The 18,631-nt window shown below is 43.3% G+C and overlaps 1 protein-coding gene across 1 annotated transcript; it reads right to left on the bottom strand.

The window, feature by feature from the left end:
* Nucleotides 1–598: 598 nt before the first annotated feature.
* On the bottom strand, nucleotides 599–13,848 carry g3bp1 (GTPase activating protein (SH3 domain) binding protein 1). The gene is made up of 12 exons (XM_079499629.1): nucleotides 13,561–13,848; nucleotides 10,149–10,268; nucleotides 9,274–9,355; nucleotides 6,494–6,667; nucleotides 5,848–5,938; nucleotides 5,616–5,709; nucleotides 5,131–5,419; nucleotides 4,678–4,782; nucleotides 3,899–4,016; nucleotides 3,636–3,761; nucleotides 2,588–2,697; nucleotides 599–2,231 (listed from the first exon to the last, which is right to left on the bottom strand). Exons 2-12 carry the CDS (start codon nucleotides 10,241–10,243, stop codon nucleotides 1,989–1,991), a joined length of 1,527 nt encoding a protein of 508 aa, XP_079355755.1. The 5' UTR covers nucleotides 10,244–10,268; nucleotides 13,561–13,848; the 3' UTR covers nucleotides 599–1,988.
* Between the last annotated feature and the right edge of the window lie 4,783 nt (nucleotides 13,849–18,631).

Below are 18,631 nucleotides of genomic sequence, written 5' to 3'. Positions count from 1 at the left end.
ATGTACGGTGACAATATAATGTCAAATAATCGTTTGGGATCATAGATCATACCATCACTACTTGCACAGGCTGTCAGGAATGCAACAATCACTGCAGCACAGCTTGCTGAACCTAAAGGAAGCAACGCATTTTGCCAAGACAAATGAACAGCTGAAAGGCACTTCTTCACAACGCGACAGAATACTGCGGTATAGTGCCAAGGATGAGAGGGTAGGAATCAATGCTAATCATTTAAATGGGACACACTTATATATCTTCCGAGCACTCTGTGCATGACAACAAACATTCACCATAGAGCAAGTTGAAGAATGAGTGCTTTTGTTAAAACGGTAGAAGACAGGTAATTTCTCATTCATTCATTCAAGACCATTTGAATATTATAAACCCCTGGTCTGCCTTCCAGTGGCTCATTGCCCACATTTGTGAACAGAATACGCATTACAATCCATACGTGCTGCGTTTACAATCCATTAATTTAAACGTACTTGTACTTTGGAGTTGCATTCAACACTCTTTTAAAGGCAACTTCCAAAACATTTAGACAATAGTTGTTAAATTAACAGTTGAACGTTTAAGAACAAGGATCAAGAGACAACATTTAAAACAATACATCACTTTTTTTTTATTTAGTTCTCTCATCGGGTGAGCTTGATATTATCTTACTTGCTTCTTTTACATGACAAATGACGAAGTGCATTGGTAGGAGAAGGCTAATGGGACTTTGATACATGCTCCGTAAAATGCATTCAGACATCCAAGATTCCACATATAAGCCGACATTACTCATAAAAACCACAACAGCTTCGCTTCTTGACCTGACAGAATAAAAAGATAGACAGATCGATCGCTAGATACAATGGTGGTAGCAATACACAGGATTGCCCAAGCAGTAAAAGTACACGTTCCTTTAAGAAACAGGGAGAGAACGCGAGAACCTAACGTCTGGGTTTTTAAATCCCCAATTCAAGTAGTATTTTTCTTACCCTTTATGTGTTTGCGTGTTTTTGAGTTTGTTTGTTTCTTAACAAATTCAAGTTCAGCATGAAAAATAGAAGAAAGACCCCAAAAGAATGGAAACAGAAAGAAATGTCCAGATTGTATGTGTGGGGGGGAGGGGGAGTGTGGAGGAAGAGGACAAGAGACAAGGAGGTGGAGTGACATTCTAGAATCCTGGGATTGGAAATGAATAAGCAGTGGATAAGGCCTGATTTATACTTTGTTGCGTATCATTTTCTTTTGATTAATCAAGAAGTGCGTTTTTTTATATACATTTTTGTAATACTTTGTCGTACAGTGTCCCTCAAAGGCAGCGACAATAGCCCACCTACAAGCGCACAATGTGTTGCATTGCATTGTGAGGTTGTAGATCGGCTACTTTGCCATTTTGTACTCGATTAACTGTCGCACCCCTAGTTGCGGGCTAGTGTCACCACGCGTTGTGAGCTTGTATTTCTGATGCACAACCAAGTATATATCATGCGTAGGGAAGAGGAGGAGGAGGGGGGGGGGTTGGGGCAGCCAACATCGTTACAGAGATGTCGAGTGGCTGGCGACTTCAGCAGGAGCTGGTGAGGACTTGGCGCTGGCGGAGGGCTCTCGATTACAACCTGGGCTCAATTACTAACAGAAATCCTTTCAGCATACTTATTCACAGGGTGTCTGCAGGAGGGCAGGGTGTGGAGGAACAAACAGGACATGCCCACAGCATCGCAGATGGTCAGAGTTCAACTCGTTTGTATCAACGTGGCTTCCTCCTAATTTCTAGACAATCTGGATACATGACGCATGATAATTCCACGTGTAAACATAATTCAACTAAACAATATTGTAGACAGATTTTGTCTAGATATCATTTCCACCCTCTTCCTCTAACCTGGCCCAATTTGTTCCCCACCATACCAGATAAAAGAAACCAGAAGTAATTGAATCCATTTCCAAAATAAGTCAGCTCAGATTGGAGAGCCTAGCCAAGCCCACAGACGGTGCCTCACTGACGGGGGCCAGAATATCGACCCTCGCTGGGGCCTGCGCCCCGTCCAGAGCCGAAGCTTGGTTTCTGTGCCATGCCTCCACGGGTCGGTGGGCCTCGCGGTCCTCCCCCTATCCTCTCTCTGGGACCCCCCGGGCCACCTGGACCCCTGGGCCGTATGTCCCTCCTGTCTCCCTCCCTTGCGGAACGAGTCTTCTTCTCCTCCACATTGAGACGCACATCACCACGGAACTTTATTGGCTGGAGGAGCGAAGTGAGGAGACATGTGGTCATTGTGGTGAGGAGGATATAGAAACACACAGAGCCCTAGCCTTTTCAATGTGTTGAGGTCTCAGTTCATACTAGTAGAGCAGAAACATTTTTATCCAACAGTTACTACAACATTGAGGAATTCTGCCTTTTTACCTTGCTTGTATATATGACTGGTACATTTGACGTCCCTTTCTACTGAGCATTTGACTCTGTCCATCACTAAATTATTGCATTATATCTATCTCTCATCACATACAATATTGAAATTCATGGGTAACATTACAATTGTTTATTTTGCAAATTTTCCAAAAGAAGATTCCATGCATCATCAGTATTATTCTTACCCTGTTGTTGAGGATCTTCTGTACAGGTTCCGAGTCATCAAACACTACGAAGCCAAAGTTAGGCAGCTTCCCACCACTGTTGATCCTGAGCTCCAGCACTGTGCCGTACTCTGTAATGAAGGGGTTACACGTCACACGCAGGGCATGAACAAATATTAAAAAAGGTACAGTGAATGAAATTAAATCAATGGCTCTTTGTGACGGTTTCACAAGCACTTTATGCTTGTGAAACTGTCCAAGGAATCATAAGATCATTGAATGAGCATTTGTACTTAGAATTTTCTGTTAAATATATTGTGGCTTTTTTTTAAAAGATGCAAAGATAGTACAGTTTTAAAGGTAATATTTGTAAGTAACGTTAATCAATCCTGCCTATAGGTCTCCCTGTTGTACTTGACAAGACAACCAATCATTTGTAGGCCTATTTTGTTATGCCTGGTAGCTTTTCTCTCTCTCTCTGCTATCTGTTGGCTACCATTCAGCAGGGAGGCGAGGCATCACTCTGCATTCAGCCAGAGTGATATCATAAAGTATGACAGGAGTTGCAAAGTACTTGGCTGGAGAACAATATGGTTCGTAGATCAGTAGCCACTAGCCAGTAGGCTGCGTTTGATGACGGAGGTCAACCGTACACCACACGTCCACACAGCAGCGATCACTGCATCCAAACTCCAAATGGAATATACCCTTTTTTTGCAGACCTACACTGATCTCATATATGGCCTGTATGTAATCCAAATGAAGGAAATTCATCACCACGACTGAGAACTTTAATCCACGAGTTTAGGTGATTTTAGCAGGTTCGACTTCCTCCACTACTAACATCGCAACAATACTACTCTACTGAATGGTAGGGGTGGAGCAAATGTAGCTGTTAACACCTTTCTTACAATATTCATAAAACCACATTGTTCCACATCATTTGAATATCCAGCATTTAAAAAATGCCCTGCCTTTACAGTAAATTGTATCATTGTATTCCACTGTCACCAACATCAGTGTCTTTATGTTCAGCACTAGGCAAATAAAGCAAATATGTATTACTTACGTTCAAAGAACTCCTTGAGCTCAGCCTTGTCCACATCGTGAGGGACGTTTCCTACAAACAGTTGGTGGGCATCCGGGTACCTGATCACCCTTCGCACCTCAGCTTGTCCCTGCTCGCCTTCCCGCTCTGAAACAGAGATCATGGATATTCAACTGACCAACGCGGGTACATAGGTGGTCCACCGCATGGAGGAAATAAGCTCTTGGGACAGTAAAGTAAATTTTACCCTGCATGTGTTAAGCAGTGTGTGCTGCAGTGTGTACCTGGCCTGGGGCCCCTCTGTACATTTGGAGGGCCTCCGGGTCTCTGTTCTCTTGGTCTCTGGTCCCTCTGTGGTCTGTTTGCTGTTGACTGGGCCTCCGACTTCGCCTCCACTCTGGCCTGAAATGACAAATCCTCACGTAAGATTTTTAGATAAACTGAATGTGACAGGCTCGCCAGTTGGAGACAGACGACAGCCAAGGTTTCTTGATCACAAAGTTATTTTTAGTTTAAAAGAATCCCATACGCTGCTTGCCATGATGCTATGGTACTAGATCTCAAGATCCTGCAACTGGGATATGAATTCAGATGAGTTTTATGTGACGTGTAATGGCCCATTTCTTTTATTTCAACTCAAAATTGCAAGAATCTTTACTGGAAATTGACAAATACAACACATTCTAGCTGAAACCACTGAGGACTTGCTACTACTGAGGCTAAGGCTCCAAAGCCTCATCATTAGGCTTAATATTGTGATGGTAGATGGACAACTCAGGCATTACAATTTACAAATAAGCTTAAAACAAATAGATGCTAAATAGAACAAATCTGATGTACTGTTGATCTATTCTAAACCAATCCATTATACATTCTGTGTAGTGGTTCTCAACTGGTTTCAAAGTCCTGAAAATTCAGGGAAGCAATATGTAAAATAAAATACCAACACTCTAATAAAGGTCACATTAAGGTCATGCTTTGGGTCTGGAGAATGGATCAAGCTGTTGAATCAATGCAGCTTAGTAGATTTGGTTTTGTACTGAGCTGGCTGTTGTCAACCTACCGGTGCTGTTGGAGTGACTTTGATGACATGAGGGGAGATTCCCGATACTGGGACCGCCCCGCTGGGAGGAAGGTTCTTACTGGTGACTGATGCCCATGAGAACGGCTGCAGGTGACAGGGGACAAGTCAGAACTGGACGCCACACACTAGTTATACATACAAAGCTCAAGCGTGTTGCATACAACAACACAACATGGAAGTGTTTTGATGAGCTGAGCTCAAGCAAACAAAATAAACTAACAAATGCAAAACAGCCTTATACATCATCTATTCAAAAAAGCAGATTCTGTACATCAACTATGAAATCATATTTGTCCCCCATTAGATGGAAAGAGATGAGTCCTGTGTTTGTAACCGCATACAATCTGCATAAATGATTTCTAGACACAAACTGGATTTAAAACATATTAGCATCAGACATAAAACAGGGGCCATTATAAAATAAACTCATACCCTGTTTTCCTCTGGAGCAGAGGCAGCGGGGACGGGATCAGGTGAGGCTGTGGGGGCGGGGTCTGCAGCGGGGGTGGGGGCAGGGCTCTTTGTGGGTTCCTCAGCTGTGTGTGACTCTGGCTGGGGTTCCAGCAGGGTGTCTGCCTTCAGTTCTATGGCAGCGGGCTCCGGCTCCTTCTCCACAGGGCCATCCACCTCCGGTTCAGGACTGGCCGCCACAACCACCTCCTCCTCTTCCTCCTCCTCCTCCTCCTCTTCCTCCTCCTCACCTGGGGCAACTGGCTCTGAACTGCAGTGGACCAGGAGGACCAGAGATTAAGAGAGAGCAGTCAAGTCTGCAACCATCATATACTATTACTGTATAGTCAGGGTTTTTCTTTTTCTTTTTTTACTTCTAATAACATGAAAGTTAAGCAAATGGGGGACGAACTGGCAATCAACCACAACAATACTCAGTAGTCAATGAATCCTGCTGTGATACATACCAGGGTGTCTGTTCGTAGAAGGTTGCAGACTCATCCTGGGTCACCTCAGGAGAAGGCACAATCTCCTCCAACTCCTCTACCTCGTCCTCAGACTCTGCAACACACCACCACAAGGGCATGGTTCAGTTACACAGGTTTACTCACTGACTTTACCTTTTGAATATTAAATATTTCCAAACCAATATAATAACTATGAACCTTAAGTGTTTTAATCACAGTAAATGGATCTCACCTTCCGGGGGTTCCGAGTCCGAATCTCCAAACACCTCATCTTGGTAACGGAACACATCATTATGAACATAGAACTTGTTTGCTACAGTGCCCTGCAGAGACAAAACACCAGAGTTGATTAGGATTATTAACATTGTTTGTAACCCATTATGCACAACTCCTCAACTACAGGAAAGTGATAATTCAGGAAAAGTGGTCCTTGGTGGAGAACAAGAAACGTTGAGGACCCCTTATTATATAAACCATTCGAACAATTTGAATATGTGAATCCCAGTGAATGAAATGAGTGTCACACTGCATTATTAACATTTAAAATGTGCAGATTTATCCTAATATAAATCAAAACTATCTAAGCATATATATCGCTTGCTGCTTAGCAGAAATAGATTAAAAGTTCAAAGTAAAATGTAAAGATATTTTAAAATATGTTTTCGTGAACGTAAAAATCCAAGCTTCCTTGCTCGGATTTTGGGAGGTGTAGTTTCAGACTCTATAGAATTCAGAGATTGTGGAAAAGTTGTTGGACTACGCGAGACAGCCGAGACTAGGGTTGTGCTTCCTTCAAGTTGCTCTGGATTACAATATGGCCATAATGTCTAAAATGTGAGTATTGTGCTTTGGCATTACACCACACAACAACCACCCACCTCAGGTGCCAGCACGAAGGTTTGCATGAACTTCCTCATAGGCTGCATGTTGTTGGAAAGCTCTCCCATCACCTGCACCACCACGCCCTCATTTAGTGTAGCATGGGCATCCACGTGCCTGATCTTAGTGTGGCACTCTCGGAAACTCAGGGCCATCACCTTCTTATGGATCTCCTGGAACGGAAGAGGAGGGCAAAAAATCAAATCACTTGCTCACCAACTTAATGTGGTGAGCAAGTGACTCCAAATGTGGTGAGCAAGTGACTCCAAATGTGGTTAAGCTTTCAGCCCAATCCAGGCTCCATTCAGTTATATTATATCTAGGGCTACAATTAATCATGCCTGGATGGCCTGCCCCATACATCCCATCGACTCTGCACTAACTAGCCCTATCTGGATGGGGAAAAACACAAGTCTGTTATTGCCATAAAAGGCTGCACAATTTACATAGGCAGCGGGTCAAATCACATAGCACGGGTGCAGTACTTAGTTTAGACAGTTTTTGGTTTAGACTAGTCATTGGTTAGACCAGTCATTAGTCCTACAACTACAACCTATATCAAACCCTCACCCTAACCTCCCACGGGGCAGCACACCTAAACCTAACCTTAACCCATGTCTAACCAATGACTAGTCTAAACTAGACAACAGGGTGAGAGACAGAGAGACACCATCCTGCCACCTTGGATTTGTTATAAAGAATAAAACATACATGGCCTACATACATATGTTAAATGTATATATCCACCTTCTGTCATTTATCATTCCATTGCTACAACAATATACAGAAAACATGGCATATTTTGGACATAGTTCGAATGGTGATTAATCATGATTAATTAATTTTTAAGCTGTGATTAATCCGATTTTTAATCGTTTGACAGCCTTAACCCATTGACGCTAGGGTTGGGATTCGTTAGGATTTTAACGGTTCCGGATCCTTCCCGGATCCCTCTTAACGGTTCCGGTTCCTAACGGTTCCCTTAACGGATCCTAATATTATTTTTTACCCCTTTTTTTCTGACATAGATTATGCTTATATTATAACTAACCTAACCAAGTACATAATTAACACAAATTCATTAATTCAATTATTGAAAATGCACTTTACAATTATGAGGTGGCACTATTATTTAAACTTCACCACCACCAGCAGCTAGCCACCACAACAATATCATTGTTGCAATTTGTACTGTATATTGCAATTTGTACTGTATATTAAATATACAGTACACATTGCAATAATGATATTGTTGTGGTGACAAATGTTGTCTTTAATGTTCAGATTAATTTAATATGAAGGACCCCTTACCCTAATGGAAACAAGCCATAGTGCTTTCTTGGATTATAAAATCCTCTTAGCAGACCTTGTATTGAACTGTACTGTCCTGTGCTTTTTTCTGCAAACTGTTTATAAAGTAATCAATCTATATGCACCTAAACGCTGGGCTCTCAACAGTCACGCGATTAATTTAGAGCCAAATCAAAAGCAGTTGAGTTGCTTATAAGTTGTACAAAATTAGTGCAGACAAATTGATTTGGCTCTATAGTTAACGTGATTCATAAAATATCAGACAGAAAGACGTCGAGTCATTGGCGTTCACCATTAACAACAGTTGTACAATACGCCGCGGCCTAATGAAAAGCTGTGTAGACGTTAGTAGTTTTTATTTTCTACTACGTTACTAGCCTGGGGAAAGTGAACCAGCCTTGCATCAGATCGTCCCCCGCCGGCTGTGGTGGAGCTGCGGGGAGAGCGGGCACGGCTTTCCGCATGGCTCACTAACGCGATGTGCCTAGATTATTCTCGTTAGTTGTGGACTCGTGTAGGCATATTGATTTTGAGATGTTTCCTCAATGTGGACGTGGTACATGTTGCACTTGCAACAACCTTTGCAGAGGGAACTATAGCATCGCATTTATTGCACTTTGCGTGCTCACTGCTCAGCCTCAGTCATTTCCCTCTCTGTTAACCACACTTTGGAGATCTGTGCGACATACTGTCCCAGTGTCCCACTCGCTCCGCGGCGGTCGCTAAATGCACAGAACAGTGGCCGTATCCTCCCCGACCCCACTCACTCTGTAGGTGGGGTGACGTCACCCCAGGCTCTGCTTGCATGCATGCACAGACACAGCGGAGCTAAATGCCGACTGATGAGATCCGTTTGGGGAACCGTTAGTAAAAAAACGATGGAACCGGCTCCGGATCCGCAATGTCGGAACCGGGTCTGAAATGGACCCGGTTCCGAATCCCAACCCTAATTGACGCCTGTGCACCTTTGATGTCGGTGCGCTCTCTGTGTCTCATCAGCTATTGCTATACATGTAGCAACAACTATTTAAAATAAAATAATTAATCAGAACTTGAAGGTTTTCAAAAACCTTAGGTCAGGCCCTAGAAGGCGTTCCCAGATTCGGCCTCAGGCATCAATGGGTTAATATATCATAAGCCTTTTATATCATAAAATGTAAGTTAAATATTTCAAAAAGTATAAATGTGAAAACACCCACATGCAGACACAAAGACAAAAACTCTGTGACAGTGTCACAAACTAAGGAAAAGATAGTGAAATATGGTGTTTGTTATCTAATGTATTGGGTGATGATTTACAAGGGCTGGCCAAATGAAGGTCTGATGGCAATGCCAATGTGCTGTTATGGCATGTGATGCAGCATTCTCTTTATGTATGAACCCTGTGTTGGGTATGTGGGGAGCTTAAACATTGTTCAACTCTATATGTAGCTTAGTTTATCTACTGTTTGTGTGAATTGGGACTCACAGATTGTCCGTAGACAGGCTCCACAGGTTTGCCATGATTGTCCAGGCCTCCGTGCACATAGGATGAGTTCTTGCCATAAAACCTACAAAAGAAAAACAAGGTTCATAGAGTCCAGTGGTCAGCACTTAAACAAAAGTAACAAAATTGTTGTTCATTTTTTCCCATAGCTTTGTTTGATTGGCTCAGCAACAGAGCATATGACCGGAGTGGACTGGGAGCAGTGTGGGACCATTTTGAATTGAGCGTGGAACGAAATGTGTCAAGAGTGGCTTGGAGCGGAGGACCATCCTCTGCTCCGAGCCGCTCGTGTCAGGGCTGAGCACCACATGTTGGAGCATGCCCCAGTCGCATGGATCGTTATATGTATTTTGACATGAGCGAATACTATAACGAACGTGACAACAGCCCCCTGGAGCAAGGAGCTGCATTTTTCCCCACTCCGCTCGTATGCCCTGCTCAGCAGCAGAGGTGTTGTGTTTCTGTTTCAAACCAGCTGCCGAGCCAATCAAACAACGCTATGGAAAAAATGTATGGCACCTACTGAAAACGTGTTACTACAGTTATGCAGTGGCAATTGACTTGTATACACACTTGTTTTGACTCTTGCCATTCATGGTGTACAAGCGAGGGATAAAGTTCGCTATGCATTGAGAAGCAGGCAGACAATTTAACCACTTAAAACCCTCTATACTTAGTGAAACGGACCAGAGTTGCTCTTCAGTTTGTGTGCTTTAGTTTTTTTTTTTTACCTCTACACCAAATCTCTTCACCGAAAATAACCGATCTACAAGCTCACAATGAATCAATACCCCCCCCCCCTATAGGAATGCTGGGGTTCAAGTGGTTAAAAGCACTGCTTCACATTATGATCTTACCTGTGCAGGTAGTCAGGGGCCTGGTTGAGTAGTGTGTAATACTGTCGGACAAACTCCCGCCCGACCAGCTGGGCACTTGGCTTCTCCATCACCATTTCTTTGGTCAGCTGGAAAGAAAATCTGCCAACAAGGACAAACTAGGTCAGCCGGGAGTGTATATTAAAAAAAATGGCCATCAGTCTCTATTCTGGTACTCATACATCACTCTTGCAATCAGCTCTCGATAAGAGTCTCTGCTAAATAACCAAAATGTGGGCTAGATTTAACACGATCTAAATATTTGTACGTGTTGCAGTTGGTTAACTAACCCATTTTAGGTAACCAGTCACTGCTTAGAAAGTATTTTCCATTATGAAAAAAGATAATTAATGGATATTGAAATAGACAATAGTGATTTTGGACTAAATGCACCAGCCTGTATTTGGTATTGGCAAAGTAAAAGCATGTTTAAGTGTATTTTGGTCCAATCCAAAACTTGAATCAGTTCCAGAAATGTAATCTGCTTCTCTCCACTGTGCTCACTGCTACTGAGCTGGACATCTGATGATGACACGAAAGAAGAAGACGACTCTGCTCAGGGGCATCATGTATTTCGCTTTCTAAAGGGCCAATGGTGTCAAAAGACGGCAGGATTGTGTGTCGTTTAATAATAATAATGTGATTTAAATTTCAGACTTGTTTCATGTCCATCTGTTCAACTAGTTTTCCCTTATCTCAAGGTAAACATTGTGTCTCAGTAGGAAAAGGGTGTGCTGTGTATATGACATGCGCGCACCCCCCCCCCCCCCCCAATTTGACTCAAAGGAGTCAATAGCTTGCCTTTTGATCACACATTCTGCATAGTTTCCCATTTTTTGTGTTACATGTGTAATGATAATGAACTTTATTTATATAGGACCTTTCAAAAAAAGTTTCCAAAGTGCTGTACAGAGCAAGGTTAAAAAACAACATATAGCAAGTCACAGTCAAAAGCAATAAAGTAGATCTAACAACTCACAAGCTGCTGTAAAAATACATGCAACACATTGTAATACAGTACAAACACACTACCGTAATGGCAGAGTCACCTACAGAATGCTCCACAACCCAGTTCTATGTGAAACTGATTCTTAACTAAGCCTGGTGCTAGGCTCCGTTAAACGAGCATTAATTAATAATGGTAATCATGTTATCATATTGGTTATTACTAATGCGATACAAGATGAATTTAGTGCCATTAGTAAGTAAATGTGTTGCCTTTGGAATAGGTTTCTGTTGTGAGCTTTGAGCTACTTTTAACTTGACAGCATTCCTCAAAATGACATACCAGTTCAGTTGGGCAGTGGGCATCTCATACAAAAGGAAAATACTTACTTCACAGATACTGTGAAATACAGTGTGTAGTAGTGCACGTTAACAAGTATGATGATATTTCAACAATCTTAAATATCAGACTAATACGAGTCCAGTGAGTTAGTTAATAATCAACTATGTTCTTATGTTGAGCACAACCTTAACATCCACTTTCTGAAGATCCACCCCAAAAGAATGTGGTTACGGGAACAGCCCAGAAAACAATTTAACTGCTGACATTTTTACAAACTACAGCACATCACGAGATGCCTTGTTCTGGCCATGGGTGATACTGTCAAGTCAACCTACAAATATCTGCATTATCGTCTAAACAAATATTGACACTGTTACTGAAAAGCTACAATATACACGTATCACAAATCGTTTCACAAATCAATGTATGGTGGTATGATTACAACACACATGAATGGCAATATATAACTGCACACATAACACATTTGATAAAGCCTTTACCATTTCATAAACGTTAGGATGACACATTACCTTCCCAAAAAGCTCAATGCACCTTGTCTTAGTTTAGAATGGTGCAACCAAACTGCACTTTCACAATAAATAGGAGGACCCTTACTGGGCTGCCTGCAGTAATGTCTTACCTCTATTGTTAAGTGACAAGATTTTCCACTTTTTTAAACTACAATTCATAACACTACCACCATCCATGACATGAAACAGCACATCACCCACTGCCCAGGCAGCCCATCCATAGAAAACTATTGTGTACCTCAGAAAATAAATCACATATCAGTACGGGACCCGTAGTGCCAGGCAACTGGACCTTTTAGGCCAGTTAATGGACTATTTAAGCACACCTGTTCACACCACTTTGCATGGCCATCTGCTGCATTGGCACACTTAGCAACCAACAACACAACAAGCTTGCTCCCCGCCTACCTACCTACCAAACAACCACCACCATGATAATAAGACACTGACTCATTTTGGAATAGATCAGTTAATTGGGGTGAGGGAACCTACCAAGCCGACGAGAACGCGAGCATGTTGGAAATAAATCTCCTTCAACTATACGCTGACAACTGAACAACTAACCGTTTTGGGATTAGTTCCTTTTAATAGACATTTCAACTAAAGGCAAATGAGGCAACTTGTAATCCAGCACGCAGCCATGTCAGGAATGGATGAGGCCAAAAGGAAAAGCATGCAGGGCAGCCATGGAGACAAAAGGCCACGCCGTGCCCACCACACTATCAGAGACCACTGATCACCAGGCATCCTACAAAATTACAATTTTTAAGCCCGTGTGCACGTCAATACGACTGGCTCACATAGAAGCCCAAGTGGCTATCTCGCTTGCTAACGGTTTAGCTAGGTGCTGCAGCTGGAATGAATGGACGGCCCAAACTAGGACACCCAGATCCAGCACGTGTCCCATGCAGTCTCACACACAGCCGTCCAATACAGCTATAGCTAGCAGGCTAGATAGCTGCCCTGGCTAATGTTAGCGACACATCAACGCAGTTATCAAGCATACTAGGTTAACAAATGGTTAGATAAATGGGGGGGGGGGAGACTAATCTTACATATAATAAAACACATTATTACTACAATGCAATTTACCGGGATGTAATCGAAAGGCGGCATAGACAAGCCCCACTGACTGAACGAGCATCAACAGCCAGGATGGTTCACTTCGATGCACGAGCCTTTTGCCCAACAACTGAACGTTTTATATGTATTTCAAAGTGAAAGGTGTCCACGCGCGTGGAAAAGGTGTAATTTCGTCGAATGAAAGACTGGTGTAATAAAGTAACCAAGTGCCTGTACGAGGACATGCAGTACGAGTGGTATAGTTGGACGCCCCTGCCGGCCGGGGCCCTGCTTAATAGACTGATGAACAATGTGGACATAAAAGCATGAAGCAATGTACCTGTAACGGTAACTTATATGTTCACATTAATAAACATGCAATGCAACGCGTAATTACATTTTACTTCACCCAAAACACCCCTTTTTTCGCTCCACGACGAAGGACCCAGTTAACTGACACATATTTTCATTTAAACACGTCCAGAGAGCCAATAAACTATGTCTGTTCACTCACCAGAGGGTCAGATAATCACAAAAATGATGTCTTTTTTGTTAACGGATTAGTGATTTCTTTTGAATCACCTTCCCGGCTCACTCTGTCCGCTCCAGTCAGGCGGTGGGGTCGACTAGCGGCTTCACACAACGTGCTGCTTGCTTGCCGGTCTCCTCGCGCACCATCAGTGTTGCCAGATTGTGTGAGAGAAATAAGCAGCCAGGTCTATGAAAACAAGCCTAAAATAAGTTATGGATGCCACAGTTGTGAGCTTCTCTGCTGTTTTCAACAACAACAAAAAAATCTTCAACCGCTTATCCGTAGTCGGGTCACGGGGGAAACAGCTCCACCAGAGTGCTCCAGACTTCCCTCTCCAGAGCAACATTTAGTGACTTCCTCCTGGAGGATCCCAAGACGTTCCAAGGCCAGTGAGTCAATGTATTTCCTCCAACTGCGTCTTGGTCTGCCCTGGGGTCTCCTCCCAGTGGGACGTAGCCTGGCGCAGCCACACTAAACCCGCCCCTATTGCATATGCATATGCCCCAGCGCAGTGGTATATTAGTATCGCAACGCGAGGCTAAGTGGGACGTGCCTCGAGGACCTCCCTAGGGAGACGCCCGAGAGGCATCCTAACCAGATGCCCGAACCACCTAAGCTAGCTTTTTCCCAGGCGAAGAAGCAGCACTCTACTCTACTCCGAGTCTCTCTCGCGTGACCAAACTTCTCACCCTGTCTCTAAGGGAGATGCCAGCCAGCAAGGCAAGCCAACTCATTTCGGCCACTTGTATTCGCAACCTTATTCTTTCGGTCATGACTCACACTTCATGACCCTAGTTAGCCTGGCGCAGCCAGACTTTGGTGAGAGTAGGAACGAAGATTGCTCGGTAGACAGAGAGCTTTGCCTTCTGGCTCAACTCTTTCCATCACAACAGTGCGGTACAGCGACTGCAATACCGCCCCTGCCGCTCCGGCTGATCTCCTTCCTCCCCTCACTCGTGAACAAGACCCCGAGATACTTAAACTATAAACTCCTTTACCTGGGGTAATGCCTCATTCCCTACCTGGACTGCACAAATCACTGGTTTCCTGCTGAGACATTTGGAGACTGATCCTCATCCCAGCCGCTGTACAGTGTGTACACTCGGCTGAGTGCAAACCGGTCCAGTGAGAGCTGATGGTCTTGGACCGATGGGGCCATCAGGACCACAAAGTCAAAGTCAAAGTCGTACAATTAGTCACACACGTTACCGCAGGGAAATTTGTTCTTCGCATTTGACCTATCTCTTGGAGCGGTGAGCCACAGCGTGCGCCCTGCTTGGGAATCATTAGTTGATTTGACCCATTGATGCCATGCAGGGAGGCATTGGGTCCCATTTTTAGTCTTTGGTATGATACTGGAAAAAGCAGTGATGCATGGTTTATGGTTTATGGTTTTAGCAGTTTTTGTATTAACCTGTACCTTCCTTGAACTGTAGCCATTCTGCAATCTGTTAATACAATTTTCAATCAATCAATCAATCAATCAATCAATCAATCAATCAATCAATCAATCAATCAATCAATCAATCAATCAATCAATCAATCAATCAATCAACGTTACAGAAAAAGAAGCCCAATGTCGCTTATAATGAGCAGACATGGCAACACTGCACACCATGGGAACCATGATGGGAACAACCGAACATGGATCCCACCCCACCAACAGCCAGCCAATCGTTACATCTGAACAAAAAAAAACACCCGCCAATGAACTGCGCTCACATGCAAATGTCCCGCCCCCTTCCCCGGCCGCTCTCTAGTCTCTCTCTCTACCGTGTTTGTAATCCGTCGTACGACGGCGTTGCGCGGCTTAAAATAGCAGATCTACGAGCTCACAACATGTATCTAACGCGACGCGTTGTGAGCTTGTAGATCTGCTATGTTTTGGGGGGTTCAAGGCGCCATCGTACGACTGAGTCGTAAATTAAGTCAAATAACCATAGCAAATAAATAACGCATACCAAGAGAACGTGACGTCACACCATGATTGATGGATGGATACCTTTATTAACAGTTTGAATAAGCACAGGAAAGTACAGTTAAAACGGTTCAATAAAAGGTCTGCTATTAGAGGATTAAAAATCACACCTGTGTGAAGTGAGTGGTGCAACTCCGTGTGGGGGTGGGGGGGGGGGGGGGTGGGGAAGTTCCAGACATGACAGAGTTACCGTGTGGGGGTCCCTCTACTATACCCTACTGTACTGTACTGTCACTGTACTAACCCATAGGAACGCACCCAGGGTGCCGGCCCGATTCCGGCGAGCCGCCCTGTGTACGAAACGGTTGAGAAATGACAGAGTTACCGTGTGGGGGTCCCTCTACTATACCCTACTGTACTGTACTGTCACTGTACTGACCCATAGGAACGCACCCAGGGTGCCGGCCCGATTCCGGCGTGTACGAAACGGTTGAGAAATGACAGAGTTACCGTGTGGGGGTCCCTCTACTATACCCTACTGTACTGTACTGTCACTGTACTGACCCATAGGAACGCACCCAGGGTGCCGGCCCGATTCCGGCGTGTACGAAACGGTTGAGAAATGACAGAGTTACTGTGGGGGTCCCTCTACTGTACTGTACTCTACTGTCACTGTCACTGTACTGTACTGGTACACCCGAAATCACCAATATATACAGTTAATATGTGCGTGTGTGTTGCACACAGGTGGTGAAAAACAACCATGCTGTTTTCGTGCTCAGACGCACCCAGCCTGCAGCCAGCCAGCCACCCACCCACACATATAGCTCCGTAAGGGAGTGGTTGCATTGCACCACTCAAAAACGGCCAAGAAAGCTTATGCTTGTTTCCATTGGGGTCCTCCATTTTTGTGAAAACCTCACAAGATGGCGCCACCTGTCCATTAAAACTCAATTATGTTGGGGGGGTGTTGGGGTGGGACATGTCCTGAAATCCCAAATGATCGTCGCTTAAATAATTGCGATTAATGATTTAATTGTGTTGTGTGTTGTTGAACATTGGAACATTATGAATACAATTTACATTTCTGTTTGACTTTGGGCTTCATAAACAAAGGTCAATTTAAAGGTGTATACAATAGGGCAGCTATGACAAATTAACTGACATCATTTAATATTATGGCCTTAAAAAAAACCAACACGAATATATTTAAATATCTGAAAATGTTCAACATGAAAATGATTATGACAATTATGCAAAACATAATTGTGATCTAAAACAATTGTGATTTAGGCGATTGTAATAGCCTAATAGTGGCAGGCCTGTCATGAACATAAGAGTGTGATGGAAGCTGGATGTGGACATGTGGTAGGCCTATAACAGCAATGATACTAGGCAGCTAGGCTACTAGTCTATAGCAATAGACATAAAACATAAAAAATGAAACAATATTGTGTGTTGTGTGATAATGATAATGTCCATGCATGGATCGTATGGTCGTCACAGCAGATCATCGCTTTCTTTTTCTGCATCTGCCTCGTCACTGTCTCCAACCACATGCATGACCTTGCACAGCATCCATAAACCTCCTCTTTGGCTTTCCTCTTCTGCCGCTTCCCTGCATGGAAGAGCTCTGCATCTTCAGTGTCCTTCTCCCAATATTTGTAGCCTACTTATTTCAGTCTTGAAAAAAATTAAAAAGTAAAACAAAACATGTGACTTGTGTAAAGGCCTACTATAGCTCTGGTCCATGGACCAGAGCTATAGTACAGGCTACAATAAAAAAAATACAAATGATCGAGTGAGTCATTGATTCCATTGTATTTTACGTTTGGTTAAACCTTTATCATATTATAAATGTATTTTTTCATAATTAAAAATCATATTTATTTATTTATTCATACAGTGACAGTTATTGAATCACAGTCAGCACGATTGATGGTCCCTCGATTCCCTCCGGGCTTGCTTGGCTACAGCCAATTCATATTATTGTCGTTTCTGTTTAACACATGCCAGGCATATTATATACCATAATAACCATATATGCCAAATACATCCACAATACATTGATGGTGAAAACGTAGCAACAACAATCACCCACCACCAGAGGGAGACATAACCCATCTTGATTAAAAAACAAGCATCTGTTTTTGAGCAGATGAGTCATCAGATTTCCTCTGCTGATTCTCTGATTAGAAGTCAGCCTCTCAGTACTTTAATTGAACAGTAGTTTCATAACAGCATACACTAGAATAGAACAGACTTCTGCAACAGAAGAGAACACAATGGTTATTCTATTCTGATCTTCCATCGGCTGAATGTGCTCTCTGGACCTGAAAGTTTAAAATGTCTTCAGCTGAGATGCAAAGGTCACCATATCCATGTACAGGCCATCTAAACTTCTCAACTGAAACTCACTGCAGAAAGATGTGTGATATCAAGAAATCAATGATGCTTCCACTATACTAGTGAAATTCAGGATAATAATAGACAGCATGGATTCTTCTGGTTCATTAATTTTAAGGCCCTTGTTGTAACCCATGTAAAATCCATTCCCAGCGCACACACGAATATGCACACGAATATGCACACACGTGAGTGTGCACACACACATGCACACACACTCGCACGCATGCACACACACGCACGCACGCACGCACGCGCGCGCACACACACACACACACACACACACACACACACACCAGTCAGCTTTTTCAGAGAGAGAGAGACATGTACTTCCCACGGATTACAATCACCCAAGGAGAGTTTGAAAACCACCAAATGTTTATAACATGTTAAATGCACAATCTTTTATAGTCTCACAAGATAGTATTACTCAAAGTGTTAATATAACACAGCTCTGTTCACATGTTTATTGTATTGTTTTGTTCCACTTTTGCTTTAGCAATGTAAACGTATGTTTTCTCATGCCAATAAAGCTCCTTTGAATTGAATTGAATTGAGAGAGAGAGAGAGAGAGAGAGAGAGAGAGAGAGAGAGAGGAGAGAGAGAGAGAGAGAGAGAGAGAGAGAGAGAGAGAGAGAGAGAGGGGGAGAGAGAGAGAGAGGGAGAGAGAGAGAGAGGGAGAGAGAGAGAGAGAGAGAGAGAGAGAGAGAGAGAGAGAGAGAGAGAGAG

Source organism: Electrona antarctica (genome assembly GCF_951216825.1).
Source record: "Electrona antarctica genome assembly, chromosome: 1".
In the NCBI taxonomy this organism is placed as follows: Eukaryota; Metazoa; Chordata; class Actinopteri; order Myctophiformes; family Myctophidae; genus Electrona; species Electrona antarctica.
This window is presented reverse-complemented; position numbering and strand designations above follow the sequence as displayed.